General features: G+C 39.7%; 1 protein-coding gene across 1 annotated transcript in view; it reads left to right on the plus strand.

The window, feature by feature from the left end:
* Nucleotides 1-358: 358 nt before the first annotated feature.
* The window catches only part of PPEF1 (protein phosphatase with EF-hand domain 1), a 34,422-nt gene continuing 14,175 nt past the window's right edge, over nt 359-20,605 (plus strand). Inside the window, exons 1-7 of the mRNA XM_058799887.1 lie at nt 359-513; nt 5,774-5,962; nt 9,063-9,190; nt 9,976-10,027; nt 15,756-15,928; nt 17,643-17,757; nt 19,513-19,559. Of these exons, the coding sequence (XP_058655870.1) occupies nt 5,899-5,962; nt 9,063-9,190; nt 9,976-10,027; nt 15,756-15,928; nt 17,643-17,757; nt 19,513-19,559 (579 nt within the window). The 5' untranslated portion in view covers nt 359-513; nt 5,774-5,898. The remainder of the gene's footprint in view (nt 514-5,773; nt 5,963-9,062; nt 9,191-9,975; nt 10,028-15,755; nt 15,929-17,642; nt 17,758-19,512; nt 19,560-20,605) is intronic.

Below are 20,605 nucleotides of genomic sequence, written 5' to 3' on the forward strand. Positions count from 1 at the left end.
ACATATTCTTTGAACAACAAGAGACACAGTTCCCAACACAAGATCTGAGTGCTTCATATTTGTGCATTATCTGGGTATGACTGAGCAATTTGGAGAACACTTTATATGTATATCATTTGCGTGCAGATGCAATGCCTTGTGGTAAATTCAGTATTGCTTTCCTTAAGGGCTTTCATAACCGTGCCAGTCACATCAGATAGCCAAATAACCTGGATAGCCTTATGTTTTTTTCCAGTGTGCTAGATCTGCTAAAATGCAAATCATTGCCTCAACACAGCAGAAAGGCCGAAAGAGATCATGTGACTTCAGATGCGAGGCAGATAACTTCAGCCCTTCCCTTTCTCTGCCTGAGATTCAGGAGGCATGGTGACAAAACAGCTTTTCAACATGGAAACAGCACAGCTGGAGGGCTGCAGCCATGAGCTTTCACATCAGGTTGGACAATGAAAACAGCATTTTCCCCTGACTGTTTCTGAAGAGCAGCATTCAAGAAATTTCCTCTCGGAAAGCTGTGTAAGTAGGTGGAGAGCAAGTGCATTGCAGCTCCTGGGCTCCAGAGTCCCAGAGAGAACTGGAGAACCTGTTCTGCAGATCTGCACTCCTCAGGGATTGCTTTCTTTTAAAAAAAGAATCTTCTAAAGGTACTCTTGTGCAAAAAATCTCGGTATATTCTTGCTGAAGCAGAAAGAAAAAAAGGTAATATCTTTGGGTGGGGTATATATAGATATATATTTAGCTCACTTTTAAAGAGCAGTTTGACAAAATGAAAGATGTATGTGGCATTTTTTATGATTTTATCATATGAAAAATCACTGTGGTTCAAGCTATAGTTTGACCTGGACTGAATCAGTTATCCAGAACTGCTGAGTACAGATGAAATCAAATAGCTTTGAGACTACAGTATTTCATGTAATTTTTGTTTTAGGAAAAATAATTTTTATTCTATTTTGAACCTTGTTCTGATGCTTAATTTAAATTTTATGAAAACCATGCTGAAGCACGAATTTAATTTTTGAACTGGCTCAAATTTCAACACATGTTTATTCTGAAGATTTGCTTTTTCAGGATGTCATTAAGACCCTGCTCATCAAGTGCAGGACAGTATGTGATCCAACTCTAACTGCAGAACAGTATGTGATCCGGCTTTTTGCTTAAAGGGTGTTAACTTTTATGCTCCAGTTGGGTTCAGTTTACTAGAACCAAATTTGTTTCAGAATTTTCAGTTTTCCCCTTGCTGCCTAAAGTAATCTCCCCCTAGAGGTGTTTAACGTTTCTGGAAAGCGATATGATGGGTTTGCTTATTCTTCAAAGTGAAGAAGAATGTGTACCCCATTTGTCCACTTGTATTTGCTATTCCTCCTCTTTTTAAAACAAAATCTGTCTAAAGTCTTGCTGTACAAGAAAAAATGAGGCTGCTTGCTTTGTTTATTTTCTGTCCCCCAAAAAAACCAAAAAAAACCCAAAAGTAAATGTACCCTTTATTGATTATAAGTAACATGAACTGGCATTCTCCCACCATTTTTTTTACAGATTCTCTTTGGGTTTACATGCAGTTCCTGAGCTCAGGGATTGCTTGAATTATCTACATGTTCACAGCTTTGCTACTCTTGCTTTTATTTCTTTTTGCAGTGCATTTTTTGGCTCAGGAATATGAGTCCACCTTAAAACTTCATCCTATTCTTCATGCTATTCTCTTCCAGGCTTTGCTGGCTTTCTGGTATCTTACTAACATTTGGCCAATGCTCAAGCCACCACATGCATCGCATTCCCTATTGATTCCTGGCCCCAACACTGAGGTCTGTCAACACGGCCACTTACAGCAATCATTCCATCAGCTCTGTATTGAGCTTAACCTTGCTTCTCTGAGCAGGCAGAGGAAATTATCTGTTAACAAAAAGCCTTTCTCAGTTCTGTCTTTCACCTCTTTATAATCACTGAAAATCACTTATCAGAAACATTAGATTGTTCCATGCATGTAAAACGATGGAGACCTAATCACGTATTGATTTGTTTTTTTGATGTTGTCATATCAACCCCTTGGCAGATCAAATTAGGTGTTGGTCTCAAAATTACAGCTCCTATGCCATAGCCAGGTTCCATTTCACTCTGCTAGTTGACTGTGACTGCTTCATCCTACTTTCTGCAGGGTGGATCTTTTAGCTAATGAGATTTGCAACTCATCTCCAGATTCTCATCCTTGACAATTCCAACAAGACAGTTTTGGAGACCTGTTCTTCTGCAGGTTCTGACCTGAGTGTTGTGATTTAATGTCTGGATTCTCTTCTCTAGGGTATTTTAGTCTTTGCAGCTTCATTCCCTCAGCAATGAACAGAAGCAAATCCATCACAAAAGCATATTATGTCATTTCTTCATTCTCTGCAGTCCTAGTTTCCAAAGGAAAACAATTCTAAAGGAAATCTGTGAGTCACAGTAAAATAAAAACTTATACAAGATAGCATCAATGGAAAGCCTCTGTCATTAGAAGCATCCATCCATCCATCTGATCTTTATGCAGAAAACTGTCTCTATCTTATCACCTCTCCATGTACATGTACCTCCTAAGACATGTTTTGGGAGGAGATCATAGCTACCTCTTCAAAAACGTGATTGAGAAAAGGGGTGAGTAGTGAAAGGAGGCAAATTGCTGGAGAGAACTGTTGAAACAACTTCTAGGGGAAGTAGCATAATTATGGTAGCCCCATCCCAACAAAAATAAAAGGAGGAGCCTTTCATTTTTATTAAAGGTAAGAAACAAATGAAAAGACAGAGGAGTAAGAACTTAAATCCTAGTGGGTCTTATTCATATGGCTCCCATATCCTCAGGTTTAGCCTAGTTTACACGTGTCTGCCAGGAGCACAGCTCAAACAATTTTAAAAGCTAAGGTGTGCTTTAAAGGATGGCTCTCTGCCCAAAGACCCTGCCATCTGATTTCATTGAAAGTCAGCTATAAATCTTTACAGGATTTCCATTTTCCTTGAGGCTGAGGCAGCCTGGTCTTTATGTGATTGACAAACTGGAGGCATGATTGAGTTGGGGCAGCACCTATTACATCCAGACCAAATGATACTGAGCCATTTTCTCTGTAAATCAGGCTCTCAACAGCTTGGGTTCTCAACCCCAGATTTTGGAGCACCCACTGTGTATAACCTTCAGTGACTCCTATCCAGGAAAGAGCAGCATGTGCCACTCTGGCTTAGCTTTGTGCATGTCCATAGGCATGATTGCAAAGGCATTTTATTTTGCTTCAGTGAATGGGTTGTGCTTTTAGTGCCTGTCTATCACAAAACTGGCTTTTTTGCTAAACTGACAGAAGTCTGGCAACTTTTTGAATTATGTCCAAAAGTGGGGCAGATTACTAACTTGTAGAAATTGAATGCCTGCTTTTTAGTCAACATAACAGATTCTCTCTTAAAGGTAAATCAGTGGTATAATATCCAGAATATTAACACAGCGTTATATTTCAAATTATCCTCCAGCTACCTTGTGTCTCTTGTAATACCTTGGTAAAAAGCCCAGCTTTCCATTTTATCAGCCAGCATTTGGGAAGAATTTTGTAATGACAAATGATTCTTCACCAGACACTGCTACACTGTGTGTAGTCAGTAGCTCACAGAAATTACTCTCCTGGCCTGGAGTCTGGGCATGCAGGTTGGCAGTGAGGATGGCTCCATAGCTCCATAGCCACTTGAGAAGTTGTCACAGAAAGGCGGTTGAATGTTCACCCTGTCCATTTCAGAATGCAGATATTTGGGACTGAAGGTGGTGATTATTCATTCCCCTGGACTAGCCCTTTGATGGCAAGATTTGGCCTTTTTTAGGAGGTTTAATGATAGGATATATCTGGACAAGTTTTCCTCCAAGCTCTGAGTGTACGTTTGAGTCTTCATTTGCTGCTGTCACAATAAAATTTCTGTCCCTATGCCTCTATCTTTTAATTTTTTTCTTCAAGGATGTTCTAGAAGTCCATGAGTTTAGATGTATGTGGAGGAGAGTGGTGATGACTGGGAAGAAAGCTGAAGTAATTGAAAGCAGGTTATGATGAAAATTCAGCCCCCCATTTCTTGGGTCAGCCCATTGCTTGCTGTGGTTTGGAGGGAGGCCTGAGAGGTTTGATGGTTCTGTTTGGGCTCCCATTGCCCCTTGCTGACCTGCTCTTTAATCAAGAGTCTAAGAACTTAGATTGTAAGGTCTATTTTGCCCTTACTGCCAGTCTTCAGATCACAATTCAAATCATGGCTGGTTGTTTGAGATGGAGCAATGAAGGCTTGAGATTCTCCTAAGAGGGTAAGTGAGGAGATGGTAACCAGGAGAGCAAGAATTTTTCAGAGAGAAGACAAATTTGAGCTATTAGCAATATCAATGCTGTACTTGATGCTGCCAAAGCCATTGATGGGCTCAAAATTATTGTAAGAACTTTTTTTTAAAATTTCATTATAGCTCCTTCAGAGGGAAGTAAAGCAGTCCATTGTGTGGGGTAAAAACCTTAAAATCCTTCTTTCCTGAGTTAATTACTGACTCATAAGGAGTCAGACCCAGCTCAAGTGTACATACCCTTGTTGTGTGGGACCCTGAATAAAAGCCCCAGAACTACAAAGAGTTGTGTTATATTAGCATGACAGGGCAGGATATCATATATAATAATAAATGTTGAAATCTGCACATACAGACTCACAAATATAAGTGTTTTCTAATTATTGAAATTGAAAATCACCTAGTTATGCATTTATGCTTTTTTTTCTTTTGTATCCTTCTTTTATTTTGATTTCTGCTAGTAAAGCCAAAGGAAAAGAGTAGCTAAGCATTCATTTTATGCTGATGAATTTCTTCATTGTTTTAAAACTCAAGTTAAAAGAAAAGGAATATAAATGAAACAAAAGAACAGATAAAATAATTTTTATGTCAGATGTATCCCTGGAGATGGAGAGAGAGGGTCAGTGTGATCATATAAGAAATCTTTATCTAAAACAAAGTTCAGTATCTGAGAGCATCAGTGAATATCTTGTTGCTTAGAAATTGATCCATTTTGTATCTCAGAGGAATTGTATTCATTTGAATTTGTTGATTAGAGAGTGTATTGCATTAGTGAGGGATACTATTTAGTGCAGAACTGAGCAAGTGCCAGGAGAAAAACCCAAAAGGCTTCACTTCAAAATATATTTTGTTCATCTCTTTAATGAAACAAAATATTTTCCTTGGATTGTTTTCAGTAGAAATGCAACAGAAAATGGGATGTTTCATTTAAATGAAATGTGATAATGAAGTGATTTGCTATGGTGCTGTCTGTCATGTTACATTTGGTAGTGGTAACACTGAGCAATTAAATGACAAATGGGGTGGTAAGGCAACTTTTCAAATCAATGCAGTGTTGGGAGGATTGGGTTTTTGTAGCAGTACTATCACATGTAATTTAAAATCTTTAAAATTCTGCAGTTCCAATTTTCAAATCATAAGAATGAAGAGTAATGTGTCTCCATAGTCCCTTGTCCCTGGTAGTAAGGCTTTGAATAGCTATTCTTCATATAAGAAACCACTGCTGCACATTAGCATTAAGCTAACAAGTAAGGAGTAAACTGTATTAATTACTAAGTTAATTTCTCTTGACTATAAGATGACAGTAATCAGATGTGGGAAAAAAAACCCTGGTGTGGTCCAGTTTAGGTAGGATGTGCTGTATAATAATTTGTTATGGGCTGAAGGTACTTCAAATTCTGTCTTGTCAAGCACCATTTTTTTTCCCTCCCTATTCTTCCTTCCCAATCTCATCCCTGTTAGGAATACTGGGAAGAGCTCAGGAGCCCAAAGGAGTACGGCCCTCATCCCTGAAGGAACAGCACAGGAAATGTGTATGATGCTAACAGCTGAGAGAAACACGCTTCGCATCAGCAGCGATTAAACGGATGGGCAGCATCATTGGAACCATGGGGTGCAGCAGTTCTGTAGCTGACAGAAAGTCAGAGAATGGTGAGTGTTGCCTTTGTCTTCAGGGCAGGTGGTTGTTCTCTCTCTCACACCAGTAGAGGACTGCAAGATAATGTTCCTCTCCTCCACAACCCCTGCCCAGTCCTGTTGTAAAAATATTTGTTTAGGGAAAATTATTTTCTAATGATTTTCTTTTTAAAACTGTGCATAGCTTTTAGATGCTGGCTGAGGTCAGGAAGTAGCTTTAGGCCACCTCTACCATTGACAGATTGGGTTGTAAAATATTCACAGCATCTGGGACAGAAGCTAAATTTTAGAGGTGGCTGTGCTTGCACTGTCACTGGCAAAGCTTAGAGGGTGGGGTATTGAGTGAGACCTTTTATGCTTATCCTGCTTTTCACACCGCAGGATTCCTGGGCAAACCGCCCCAATTTCCTTGCTGTTGTGTGACCCCAATTATGAAACAAATGTAATAAAGCAGGGCTATTACAATGACTTCAAAATCAGCTTTCTGGCCTACCAAGTGCCTGGCCTGACAATTCTCCCTGACAATTAGTGAGGCTGTCAGATTAAAGTCTCCTCAGGACTTGGTTAAATGTTTAATTAAACTAATGGATCATCACCCTCCTTTTAATCATACCCCACCTTGGTATGAACTCAGCAGTTTTTGCACAGGCAGGTGTGTTCCAGGATTAACTCAGACCTTTTTTCAGACCTTCTGTGCTCTCTTTCAAGATTTTTCATTAAAGCACAATTTATTGGTCAGCAGAGAGCCGCGTTACATGGTACTGTGCATAGTTTAGGACATGATTATGCTGAACAGCTGTGGTTGAAAAGGAAGACTCTTGGCTATCAAGCCAGGACACAAGACACAGGAAGCTGGTGCCTAAGAAGCAGGAGCACTTAGTCATGGCTACAGGGATCCCAGCTGATTGGTTTGAGAGCAGCCCTCAGCTTTGTGTGTGCTACTACAAAGCAGCATCAGTGCTGTATCACAGTAGTGAAAGTAGAATGGAATCATCCAGAATCCCAGACCTACCTGTAACTGTGAGGCAGCTCTTCCCCTTTGGGTTTGCATGCTGTGCCTACATGTGCCTTTCAAGACCTTAGGGATGTGCTACTTGGGAATATTTCTGTAAAAGCTTGGAGTGGGCATGAGGAGTTTTACTCTTTCTTAATCAACAACCATCAACACACATTGATGTGGGGCTTAGGATTTTGTATACTTCCTGGATTGTGTTTTGTCCTCTGGAACTGCTGGATGGTTTCCTTTCTGCTCTTCAACAGTAGTCAAGTGATGCTGAACCATCATTCTATCTGCAGCCTGAGGCTGTACATTTCTCTAATGCATTAATAACATGAATTTAACAGATATTTGTTGGTGTGGAGACCTTCTGCAACTGATAACAATTTCGTTTAGAGATGCAGCTTAGCCTAGTGTGAAAATCATGTTCTGATTCAGTCCTGAGAGTAACAGTGCTGTAATAAGTACAATTAAAAAAAAAAAAAAAAAAAAAAAGACAGGAAACATTCTGTTAGATTTGCAACATTAAGCACAGTGATTGATATGTATCTGTCTTATGTGATAGCAATGGAACTGTGCCATGTTAAGTACTCTGGACCATTAAGCAACCCAGGGGGCTTTGATGGGAAGTTTAATGGCTCTGATGCTGGAAATCTGTTTCTGTGCTGGTGATTGTGCTTTGCCCCTTAGGTATGCTTCTAAACAGAAATGTTGGTGACAGCCTTGCTGTAATGTGTCAGGCTTTCAGGTCTGTAGTGGTGGGACTTCCAGAAAGGACAGAAAAGAGAGATCTCAGTTTATGTAGGATCTGAAGGATGCTCTTAGTCATATAAGGATCACATTTCCTGCAGGCAGGAGGATTTTTCTAGGATGTATACAATATCTACAGGATGGGAGTCTTTCTGGATTTTGCTCTTGTTTAGACTAGAAAATTTTACCATTTTAATTCTACTGTATACTCATTAATGGTGAAATAAACAAACAACATGTTGTTATAGCATCTGTAAGCATTTTTATAAAAATGTTTCCTTTATGTTATACTCTATTAATAGAATCACTTTCCCATCAATATTTGTCCTTACCTGCATAACTAACAGTAAGAAAAAAATTCTCACTCAGATTCCACTCATCCTAGTATAGAACTTCCTGGTATTTGTGATCAGTTACAATATTGACTGGTGTTAACTGTTGTCCCTGTAGTACAGAGCTTTTCTTTACTGTTTTGCAGTGCAGGATAGTGCCCACTCCAGGACCTCTTTCTGCCACCAGATGTTTCTCTGCTTAATAAATTTTTATCTGAGCAGTTAAAGGAATGTGATCTCTTTGTGGCATGAATGAGGTCTGAAGGCAGCAGGCTCTTTCTTCCAGGCTGCAGTCTAAATGATTGTCCTTCAGTGAAGTTTCCAGCAGTTTTCCAGACTGAGACCATGGTAGACACAACTTCTTAAAGTGCTGAGTGGAATGCATATTCAGCACATAGTCAAAAATGGTCTTTTGGTACGTTCCATTGACTTTGGGGTGAGTGTTTTGTTAACCAGTCTAGCTAAAGCTGTACCTCATTGCCTTTTGGCTTATCTATTTAAGCAACATATTCTACCCTTCAATACTGTTCGTTAACTTTTTATCCTAGGATTTGAATTTTGCTGCCTTGCTGATGCAGCTCTGCAGGCAAAAACTTTCTGGTAGAAGAGGCTGTTGCACATACTGTCATTACATCATTGTTCATGTCACAGCTTGCAAAATCAAAGATTTTTACTGCAGCTTGATATAGAAATACATTGTTGATAGGGCAAACTGTTCTTCTTTCACCTTCCCAAAACCCCTAGATTGCCCATCAGCTGAACATGACCTGGGTACTGTCTTCAAGACAACTAAATGGGAAAGGTTACTGACTACTTAGGTGTGAGCCAGTCAGCTGGGATCTGTGTTGGAAGACAGAAACAGTAAAGGCATCATGTATTTTTTCAGTCTCACTTTTACTGGGTTTCATCTTATTGTTGGCTATGCACAATGGACAGAATTTCTCATCTGACTGCAAAATTCTGCAAAGGCAGTGTGCATATTTTCCTTGTGGATTCCCCTGCATCCATGAGTAGTGCAGTGTTTCTGTTTTGACAGTCATCAGAGCTGCAATCCTCATCCAGAAGTGGTACCGCTTCACCATGGCCCGCCTGGAGATGAGGCGCCGCTACTCCCTCAGCATCTTTCAGTCAATCGAGTATGCTGATGAGCAGGATCAACTGCAGGTTTGTCATCTTCCATTCTTCCTATTCAAGCAGTTGTGTTGTCCCCAGCACTGTGGCTGCACTAGCAAAATGGGTGTGTGGTGATTTCTTTTACAAAGCTGGCTCTTGATTAATAAAACTGTTTTCCTGCCTGACACATGAACTGTGTGTATTCATACACAGACATACAGATGAATCAGGACACCATTCTGCCCATCCAGCATATCTAGGGTACAATTTCCTGTATAGCAGCTCTGTTAGCCAGGGATTGCAGGTCACTTACAGATCTCTACGGATGATCTTAACTGTCTGTGTGGCAATATATGTGCAGCAGAAATATCAGTGTTTCAGCCCAGTGTCAGTATCATTGTCAGCCCAGGCTTCCTTTAGGGTCAATATAGGAAATTTGGAACTTATAGACCTTTGTGTTCATCCTAGAATCTGTGTCTAAAGTCAGTTCACTGCATTGTAGCAGTTGTTTCTATTGACTGTGAAGGAAATCTAGGCAAATAGTCTGGGTGGTGGGCAAGATGAATTACACCTAGAAACATCAGCAGCACTGAAACAGCCCTGAAACATTTTATGTATTCATGAAATGTTAGTGGTGAATTCATAGTGAAAAAGGAAAGGGACCTGTTTTTGTAGTAGGACAAATTGTGTCATTGTTGCAGGCTGATACTATGGGAATATACAGTAGTGATTTATATCCTCCTAGATGGGAAATTGCAATAGTAAGAAAGATATTAATTACTTGTTGGATCACCTAAACTGATCATTGTGTTTGTTCTTTTCTTTTTCATACTCAGCTATCCAATTTTTTTACATTCATGCTGGATAATTGTACTCATCCTGAAGCAGGTAACAATAAAAATAAAAGTAATGTGGAGATTGTGTTTGAAAAACTTGATGTGAGGAAAGTTAATTTTTAATGTGATATTTACAGCCTATGGCATGTGCTGGGGTTGAGGTTTGATATCCTAAATACTGTAACATGAATTTGATCCTCTAAGTGTTGACACTGCTCACTATCTACTTAGTGAGTCAGAGCAGTCAGTAAGTCAGAACAGGTGTCTGTGGTCCTTATGAGAATATTCAGAGGTGTGCAGAGTACTTATGTGTTACTGCCCTTCTTACAGAATGCAATTTTCACAGCTTTCTGTTCATGTTTTCTTAAACTATGAGATGTGATTATTCAGAAAAATTGTGTTCAGTTGGTTTAAGGCAGGTATAATCAAAGAGGTTGCTCTTTCTCCCCCACCACCTCTGGCAGTTCTGCACCGCATTTTAATTTAATTTGTTCTAGATTTCACTGCAACATGTATCAGTATGTGAATGATAAAAAAAGGAAATAAATTTAAACTGCTGGAGATAAATCTTTAGAAACCATTTCAATTAAGCTTCAGTTATTCAAGGAATAACCTTTAATTTTTGAAGTATTTTGGGATCCTTGGACATAACTTACTTTTGAGGTCAAGCACAACAGAAGGACAGACTGAAAGTGATTCCTAAGTCCAGGAAACAAACATGACTTCCCTGAACAAATTCAGAATAGATCTAATCCCAGTGGAGTTAAAAATGAGGCTGTCCCCTTCTTACTGCATTACAAGAGAATGCCCTTTCTCTTTCATCTGGTCTACCCACGGGTTATTCCAATTAAAATTTGCACAAGATACTTTGATAGCAGGAAAAAACCACCATCAAAACCTTAAGTGGTTCAGTGTTCTAATGGCAACCAGTAGAAATTGCAATTTTCCTCTCTTAAATACTTTAGAGTGCCTAATGCTCTCTGTGCTCTGCAGAAAAATAAATTACATTTGAGTCTTGCTCCAAAGGCAAGGCAGATGATTCAACAGTCCTCTCTTTGATTTTTTCCCATTACTGCCATATTCTGTGAAAAAAATATCTGCTTTAGTAATTTAACTTCCTGGGAAGGAATTGGCAAACTTGAAGAAAACCAGATACTGCTCACTTCATCTACTTCTTCATGCTGATGGTGCACCTCTGTTCAGCTTTTCTACCTGAATGGGAAAGAGAACAGTAGTGCTAGGTCTGAGATTCAGCAAAATATTGTTAATCTCTATTTTTATCATAAAATAAAATGGAATTTTACAGCTGCTTGTTGTAGATATGACTTATCCACCTTTATTAACTGTGTCTACTGACAGAAGGAATAAAGGTGAGGTGTCTGAGATGACTTGCTAGGGCTCAGGACATGGCAGAGCACACTGCTACATGCATGTTCGTGTGCAGGTGGAGATCCAAGCCTCACCTGTGCACAGGGAGGCAGATGGAAGGTCCTGTGGGCTGCTCCTCATCATCACTGCACAGGTGACCTGTTTCTTGGTCTGGTAGATATTGGGAATTGCAGGTGTGTTAAGGCTGAAACACATGATAAAGTGTATGTGGTGTATAGCAAAGCATCCCTTTGTCTTGCTGGCTTAAAACTTCCATCTTTTAGGACTGACATTGTTAAGGCTTGATAACTGCTCCAAAGGCTTTATTTTTGTCTTGGTTTGTTCCCCTTTCTAACACTGTGTGTTACAGATACCAGAACCCTAAACAAAAGAGGAAAATTATGGTGTATGTTTAATAAAGAGATGACCAAGGCTGCCTGTGCAAAGGAGCTTAGATTTTTTTTTTTAATTGCATATAAAATGTGTACTGTGTGGGTTGTGGTTTTTTTTTTTTCAACTGCTGGCTGTATGCATTCTTTGCTTTAAGCTCTTGATTGCTTGCCCCTGGAAGTGACCTTTGCAGCACTCATGCCAGCCTCACTGATGTAAGCAAAATCAGTGCTGAATAGAGGGATCCTTAAAAAACTGCTTCCACTTCTGCTGAATCACCATCTTAAGATGTGAACCAGAGTGAATATAAACATAACAACCAGAGAAGCTTCAAATTGACATTGTTATTCTCAGGCACTTTCTAAAACCTGCAATTCTCTGGCTTTTTGTCTTTTTCATCAGTGTGTGCTCACTTAAATTAGAGTGATAGCATATGGTTCAAATGCTGTCTCCAAGAAGACAGTAGATAATATTCCTACCAAAGAATAGGTTGCCTGTTCTTCTCAGTATATGATAAGAAAGTTTCCTGAAAATTTTGTGATCTGTGGTTTTCCTTATATTATAAACTACTCAGCCTCCACCATTAATCTTGTTACTTTCCTCTTTTTAATCTGTTTTTTTTCAGATTATGTTTTTCAAAGAAAGAAAGCAGCTGCCATCTCATTAACACAGTAGTGCTTTTGATGCGATTGTTTATCTGTTATACCCTAAAGCTTTTTTCATCCTCTCATTCTTCTTAAGATGCTAGTGTAGTTTGTGATTGTGATATTATATAGCTGAGTGTCTTGTTCTGCTTCTTATTAAAGGCTATTTTGCAAGGGTTTGTGGAAAATAAAAATAAAACCCTTTTCTAACTTACACTTTTATCCCTAATTTCCTGAAAAAAATCTTCCTACCTTCTCTGCTTTCAATGGAAAGCTCTCTGGTCAGAGAAGGCTGGAAACTGCCTTTCCAGCAAAAGATGACCTATTTACTCACTCTTTTATGGGCACATTGAGGGTGAGAAGACTGCAGATGCGTCCTGAGAAAAATGATGGGACTGGGAATCTAAACCTGTTCCTCTCAAGGTCACCAGGGCACCCCCAGGAGCCTTCCTTCAAAGGGAAACAAAAAAAAAAAAGTGTTGTTTTCTGCAGCTTCACTCCCCATGATGCCTCCCTTACAGCTTTAACACCCTTCCAAGATGTTTTACAGAGTGATTCTTGCAGTGGGGAATAAGTTATAGCTGCTTGCAGTTTGTAGCACCAGGAATGGTGTGAAGGAAGAAACGTTTGAAGCATTTTAGAAACCTCCTTCCTCTTTGTAGGCTCAGTGTCCATTTGGCTTTGACCTGAGGGCTGTGGATCAGTATCTGGCTTATGTAAGAGCACTTCTCAGGAGTCAGAGGTGCTCTCAGGTATCCCAGTGGTCAGGCTGAAGGCACACAGATAGTGGCAGAACAGAGAAGTGATTACAGAGCTGCAGAAGTAGCTGATTCCTGGTTACCCTGATAATGAGTACATCCTTGGCAGTGGCAGCTTTGACTCGCCTTGAAAAACTCCCATGGCAAGGTGATATGGTCAGCAGAATCAGGTATTTAGGTTTCTGTGGCCAAATTGACTCCACTTAGCTCTGGGCATTTGTGTTTAACATGGAATATAGCTGTACTTGTTTGTGTTTTGTTAATAGTGAAGGCTCAACTCTCTGAGCCTGGGCTAAACTCTGGGGTCAGAGTACAAAGTAGGTAGGTCATTGCCTGTGCTCCCTCTAGTCAGTGGAGAGATGCAGATGCTGGCAGAAGATGTTTCATTCTGTCTTGACATGTGTGCCTGAACCAGACACTTTTCATCCAAGAAAAGTGCCAACGCATGCCAAGACTTTTCATCCCTGTCTTTCAGTATGAACTGAAAGAGCCCTGACAGCTTTGACTAGAACAGTAAAATGTGAGGGGCTGAACCCTTCAGAATTAGTCCTACATGGGGCATGTGGTGAGCTGGGGTACTTGCTGGACAGTGTGGTGATTCCTCAGGCTGCATTAGGCCATCCATTACTGACTCTTCAGAGATGGGATGGTCATGCTCTGCAGGAAGAAACCTTAAAATCCAGCTGAAAGACAGCCTGAGGAGCCATAAGCACACTCTAAGGGTAATGACCAGGCTGGCTTTTGACAACTCATCCAGAAATGGAAAATGGGGTACACTTTGCAGAGATATGCCCAACAGGGAAGGATTTGGTTTCCCAGCCTGAGCACGTGCCATAGAAGTGAGTCTGTGAGGAAGGCAAGTTCATGTTCAGAGGTAAATGGATGGATGGATGGATGGATGGATGGATGGATGGATGGATGGATGGATGGATGGATGGATGGATGGCCTACTGTGTGCTGGAAGGGAAGGCAAGAGTAGGAGCAGGCATGGACAGATGTCTGCCTGGCTTGAAATGCTGAGATCACTGGCTCTGAAGGAGTCCAGTCAGATGAGGACAGCTGGTTAAAACAGGCAAGAAATGAGGCATTTGGGTGGTCTGAGGAGCTGGTTCTGTAGTCCCCACTTCTTTGGAAGTGGGGTGCAGAGGGAGATGCTGTCCAGAGGTCTGCTGCTAGAGCTGGAGCAAGAATTGGTGCAAATGGGCTTGGCTGATCACTATGAGAAAAATCAGCAATTTCAGTCCATGGTGACATTCTGGTGTCCAGCCAGACAAAGCTGTAACTGTGGTGGAAGACTGCAAATCAAACTGCACTTGGTGAAAATGGTGAACCCTGAGCACCTTGCTGTTACTTGATGCCTTAATCCATTTGACTGGCTGAGTATAACATTGCACTAGCACTGAAAGTGCTAATCAGCTCACAGCTGAAGTGCTGATAGTAAAAGTGGACTTTTAAAAATCCAGATTACATTTTTATCTATTTATTTTTTTTAGTATTGATTTTATCCAGTTGCAAGACAAGTTGGCCTATATGAATCTCATAATTTATGAGGCCACATGCTGGTTTTGGCTACTGTGAGTTTTGAGTCACAGCTATGGGTCAGCTGTAAATCAGCAATAAATAATGCAGCTACACAGCTGTAAATAATACATTTTTATTTGCAGTTGCAGGAAATCAAGGTTATAGAAAACTTAACTGTAGCCCAGCAAAAAGTATTTACAACAATCATTTCACAAGAGAAACTCTGCAACAACATCTGCTTGTACATTTTCATTTAGGGACTGGTTATCTCTTTTGGAGTAATATGTGACCAAGACAATCTGCAAGAAAAAAACTCTGAAATCTGCTGATCAGTCAGTTATGTTTCAAGGTTATGTCAAGAAAAAGATTGGATTGAGGCAATTAGCAGTGTTCCTGCTTCCTTCATGTTCCAGGAAAATTAGAAGCTGTGCTCTACTTTCACCACTCTGTTTTTGTTTACTTTGTTTCATCCAATAGTTTTATGGCAACCAACCAAAAGCTGGCATTGTTTCCTATCTGTAGCAGAAAGGAGTGATTTGCAATCTGCTGTGAATAAATATAATTTTGTTGGTGACTTTTAAAATAATCACTGTGACCTGCTGGTATTTAGCCTAAAAATTTAAAGTAGAAAATAAAAGCAATAGAAGGGAATCTTCATAACCTGTATTAAAAGTGTAATATTGAACTTTAAACAGATGATGGTTATTAAACGATCAGCCATGACTTTTGCATCTCCTTGCATTGGGGAAAGGAGAAGGAAGTTTGTACCAGGTGATGGTTCTCATTACCTGTGAGCAAACTGCTCCACAACTTCAGTGCAAAATGTTTTGCACCTGACCACAGACACTAGCGGTTGGAAAAGAGTTTTTACCTGTTCTTAACTTTGGTCTTGTTGTGGTTGATTGGTTGGTTGGTTTTAGTATTGTGAGACAATCTGGGGAGACCTGGAGCTTTTCCACTGTAAGGAGGTAGGAGTCAGCCACTGTAATACTGCAGCAGTTAAAGCTGTTATGTTCAACCAGTTCTGGCCATGCTGTTACAGCTCTATGGGGGGCTGGTGGAGTTTCTACATTTTTGTTTTCCTTCTATCTTGTTCCAGTTTCTCAAATTTTCACCAGCCCTAGTGCTCCTCAGGTAGTGGATGAAGACTTATCTTTAAAAGAATTTGAAAAGAAGATTGCTGTTCCAGACTCCTATTATGGACCACGACTCTCATTCCCTCTTACTGTTGAAGATGCCAATGCTCTGCTTCATGCTTTCAGGAATGAACAGGTAATTTGCAACTAGTTTGTTTTCTTTTTTTAACTTATTTTACATCTGTCAGGTTGTAGTTCCACAATCCAATGTAAAGCTAAACTGGTGCCCAAAGAGATATTTCACCCTTCTTTTACATCTCATTAATTTTTCCTGCTAGCCCAATGTGATCATAAATGTGCATGGTAAGCTGCCTTGGGAAATTGATCTGCCTCTAAGCTAACAGAATAAAATCAAAAGCAGACAGTTCTCAGATGAGTTCTCACATTTGATTCACTACTTTGCTGCATGATCACCAGGCCTGGCCCTCGGGAGGAGGCAGGGACTAGTGAAATGAAATAGAAACCAGCTGCAAGGCAGAGGTTCTCAGTGAGAGTGCAGGACTGGGGAAGGTGTCCTAAGCTAAAATAGAAACTAATTATCATCTTTTTATGGGTTAAAAGTGTTCATTGTTTGTTCTTCTGTCCTTTGGGAGAGAGCATTGCTTCCTTTGTCCCCCACCTCATTCTTTTAGAGGAGGTGTAAGGGTTAATCACCTCATTGAGGGGTGCAAGACTCCACCTTAACAGTGGAATGACTATAAAGCATTGCTAATCTAACAGAACAGAGTGATAGCACAAATCTCTGGAGCTCAGGCTGCAGCTTCCAAGGCACTGAGGAGGCTGTTCCTCATTCTCTATATTCCTGAGCAAGCCCTTTTGTTGCCCACAAGATGAAGCTGGAGCAGAGATATTAAACAGGACAGCTTTCTTTGAACTTGTAATTACTTGTGCTTAACAGTATGCTGTATAAAAGGGGCAAGGGTCTATCATGCTTTTTAATGTATTAAATAAGAATATTTTTCTCTAGTAATTTTCTGTGGAGGCTGATTGTAAAATATCACATATAAAGCATATGATAAATGAGCCAACCCAGACTTCACCTTACTGTCCACTCTCCCTTCTCTTACCATGGCTGGTATTTTATTAAGGACATGGGCATATGTAATGGACCTTTTTGATTGCTTAAAGACATGAATCTTGAAAAGTCATTCTGTAGCTTATCTATCTACTAAAATTCCTCAGATCTCTGTTGAAATTAAAAGCTTTAAAAATCACCAACCAAAAAAATTTTCATAAAAAACATCAGGAGAGAAGACCAGAAGCTTCAATGTTGCACTTTTGTAACTTCTTCACTGTGAACAGGAAGATAACTCACGCCAAGGCAGCCCTTAGTGGAGTTTTCTTGTCATTGTTTTTGCAGTTTGCTGAAATATCATTTGTGGCCTTTGGTGGGGTTTTTTTGTTGTTGTTGTTTTTTTTTTTTTTTTTTTTTGTTGGCTTGTGTTTTGGAGATTGTGAGATTTTTTTTTGTTTGTTTTTTTACTCACACCTAGAATGACATAATTTTTTTTTCCCAGTTACTTTAAACAGATGGCCTTATGCAGTAATTTTGAGTGCTCTATAAGTCTTACCTCTTCTGAAAGACAGGAAGAATAGAAACAGTACAGTATAAATAAAGTGGGAAAATCTGTAAAACAAGTTCAGTAAGATCCCCATATTCACTCACTGGCAACCAAATGCAAAGCTGTGAACACTCCTAATTCCCAGCATTGGGCCAGACAGCCTGCACTCATGTCTGGATGTCTGCACATAAATAACCTTGGCAGTCCATGTCTGATATTAATAAAGCAGACAGACCTATTGCTAATTCAAATAAGTCTTCCTTTTCTACCTGCTTTTTCTTCTCACAGCTGCTTCATGCCCGCTATGTGCTGCAGCTGCTAAGTGAAACTAGGAGGGTTCTCAAGGAGATGCCAAATATCACCCATCTTTCAACTTCCTACTCCAAGGAGATTACTGTCTGTGGTAAGGTGCCAGAGAAGAAAACTGCTTTGGGCTATGGGTTGATAGAGAGTGGTTAGAGAATGATACTGACATTTCCAAATTTTACCATTAGAACAAAGTTCTCAATGCCCTAAAACATATTTCTTTTCCCCCACAAATGCATAAATTGGAGCAAACAAACAAACAAAAAAAGTTCCTGAGTCATAAAGTATATTTTAGGAAATTCCCTCACCTCTTCTTTCCTGTTCTTGTTTAACATTTCTGAATGAGTCAGTATTAATTCAGCTAACACTGCTGTGCAGCTTAAATACTCCTGCACTTCCACCTCTAAAATGCCACTAAGTATTTTGATCACTGGCTGTAAGTCTCACCTTTCTCCTCTCACTGAGAAAAAAACCTTACTCAGTAATGATTTTAATGATTTTAATCATAATTTACTAGGTAATGATTTTAATGAGGGCTTAATATGGGTGGCAAAAAAGACCTTTCAGTAACAGCATGACTATCTAGAATAAATTGAAATGATAATAACCCCTCATTTCTAAGGAGACCCAAGAGGATGGATAAGTCTTTATACAGCCAACAATTTAGTCTCACAGAATGATGTGTCACACAGTACTAAGGAACTAAGAGCTCTTTTCCCATCTATTTTGTTACACTTTTGTAAATTATGGATAATGGGATGCAGTATCCTGACTTGATACAGAATGCAGTAGCTGCAAAACAGAACAATAATGGTGACATAACTCTTGACATCTATCAGTGTGTGCTGTGTGTAATAGTGAAGTGGTATAAGGGAAGTACTGTGGGACATGCAAAATAAATAATATTTTTTAAGATGTGGTTATGGACCTACTTTGATTGTCAGGAAAGGGTTTGTTTAAATAAGGTTTTGTATAAACAATAATTTATTAACCAAGCCATCAAGACCCCTTTCCAAACCAAGGAAACACAGACTCATGCTTGTTCACAATACATGTTCTCACTAAATAAAAATTCCTCTTCATGTTTGCATTGCATTTGCACTATGTAAGCAGCACCAAAAGGGATCCCTCTCCTGTACTGAAACTAAAATCTTTTGTCACCAGAAAGAGCCTCTGCAGAAGACAGATAACCCATTTTTTTAAACATAATCAGTCCAAAATGTTGATTTCCTTAAGGTATCACTCTCCATTCCTTATAATTTCAAATTAATAATGCAGATTAAGTATATACCTGAAATGTTTGCATCCACATATGTGATAAATATCTATCATAGCTTGAAAGATGCCTTAGAACAAATCCAGCAGGCTCATAATTAATCAAAAGCACAGAAAATGTATACACATTAAAATGTCACTTCTATTTTACTAATTATCGGTGGTACAAGCATATTATCACAAGCTAGGTTTTGAAACTGTTCTGCAGCTCTGTGGTGGTGAGTCACAGACATGAGAAGGTTGGCTCTGTGAGCATGAAATGCAGTCAGATGCACAGGGGATCTGTGCTGCAGTGATGCTTTGTGTTGGGGTGAAATCCTCCTGCCTGTTCCAAACAAACCTCTCAAAAAGGGCCCAGTCTGTCATTCCTGTCGCCTTAGCATTGAGGCACACAGGCATGGACAGTTCTTGGCACTCTCCATCACATCCTGCTGGTAGTAATCAAAACCTGTCCCTGAAACATGTTTCTGTTGTGCAGTATAAAAACGTATTAGATCCAACTAATTCCAGTTTTATAATTCCAGTTTCTTCCTCCTCTGTGAAAAAATTTTAAAAAGAAATTTTTTATTTCCTGTAGGAGATTTGCATGGAAACCTGGATGATCTTTTGCTGATATTCTATAAGGTAAGTAGGCACTCTGAGATGTAGCATTTTCACTTCATGACTTGTTACTAAGAACAGATATTTATATGTGACAGATTTATCACCATTAGAACTGCTCATGTGGTGTCCATACACCACATACACAAATCCTGGAACAATTTAGTGTGTTTGTCAGAGCTTTCCCTTCTCCATATCCTCCTGCTCACTGTGAAGGAGACTGAGATTATTATTTTCCTGAATGCTGAACTGCAGCATGAGCGAAAACATAAGAGGACACCGTGCAAAGTCTCCAAAGTTCTGCCACTGTTTTGAATTCCATATTGACTGAAGTCTGCTAAAATCAGGAGCTGAGGTCCTGATGTAACACTACACCATGGATACTTCTAACATTCAAGAAAAAATGCAAAAGCTTTCATTTAGGCTTTCCACTGATACCTGCAGGGGTTTTGGTTTGCTTTTGGGTTGGTTTGGGGGTTTTTGTTGTTTGGTTGGGTATTTTTTTGTTTTGGTTTGGTTTTTTGGGTTATTCGGGTCTTTTATTGCTGTTGAGGTGTTTTTTTGGAAGGGGAGTGTTTTGTTTTTTTATCAGGAAACAAGAAAGAGTGGTGTTTAAAAGCTTTTTAAGCCTTGGAAGCAATCACACGGTCTGCACGAAATAGAAGTGCTTTCTGCACCCTTTACATATCCTTTTTTATCATGCTAAAAATGCCTAGCTCTGTTTTACTGATGTGTAAAACAAATTAAGCTCCAGGCTAGCTTTTCCAGGATTGTACGTTTAACTGAAGATGCAGGAAATGTTGTGTATTTAGCTTCCCATTTATCTTCAGGATGAATCAGCACCTTTGACTGAGCAGGTACTCTCTTTGATTTGAGCTTTCCGGGGCAGGGGGAAGGGTTTGTGGCAGATCCTTACACGTTCATCTGCACTGAACGGAGACTGCAGTGAGCTAAACCAGGTGTTTCAATGATGTCATTCTCCCCCTGATTCCAGCTTTGTTACTCTTCATCTGAGACTTGTTCCATGTAAATGTGGCTGTTTTGCCCAAGTGCACACCTGAAGTCTGTTG

This window comes from Ammospiza caudacuta, chromosome 2 (genome assembly GCF_027887145.1).
Source record: "Ammospiza caudacuta isolate bAmmCau1 chromosome 2, bAmmCau1.pri, whole genome shotgun sequence".
NCBI lineage: Eukaryota > Metazoa > Chordata > Aves > Passeriformes > Passerellidae > Ammospiza > Ammospiza caudacuta.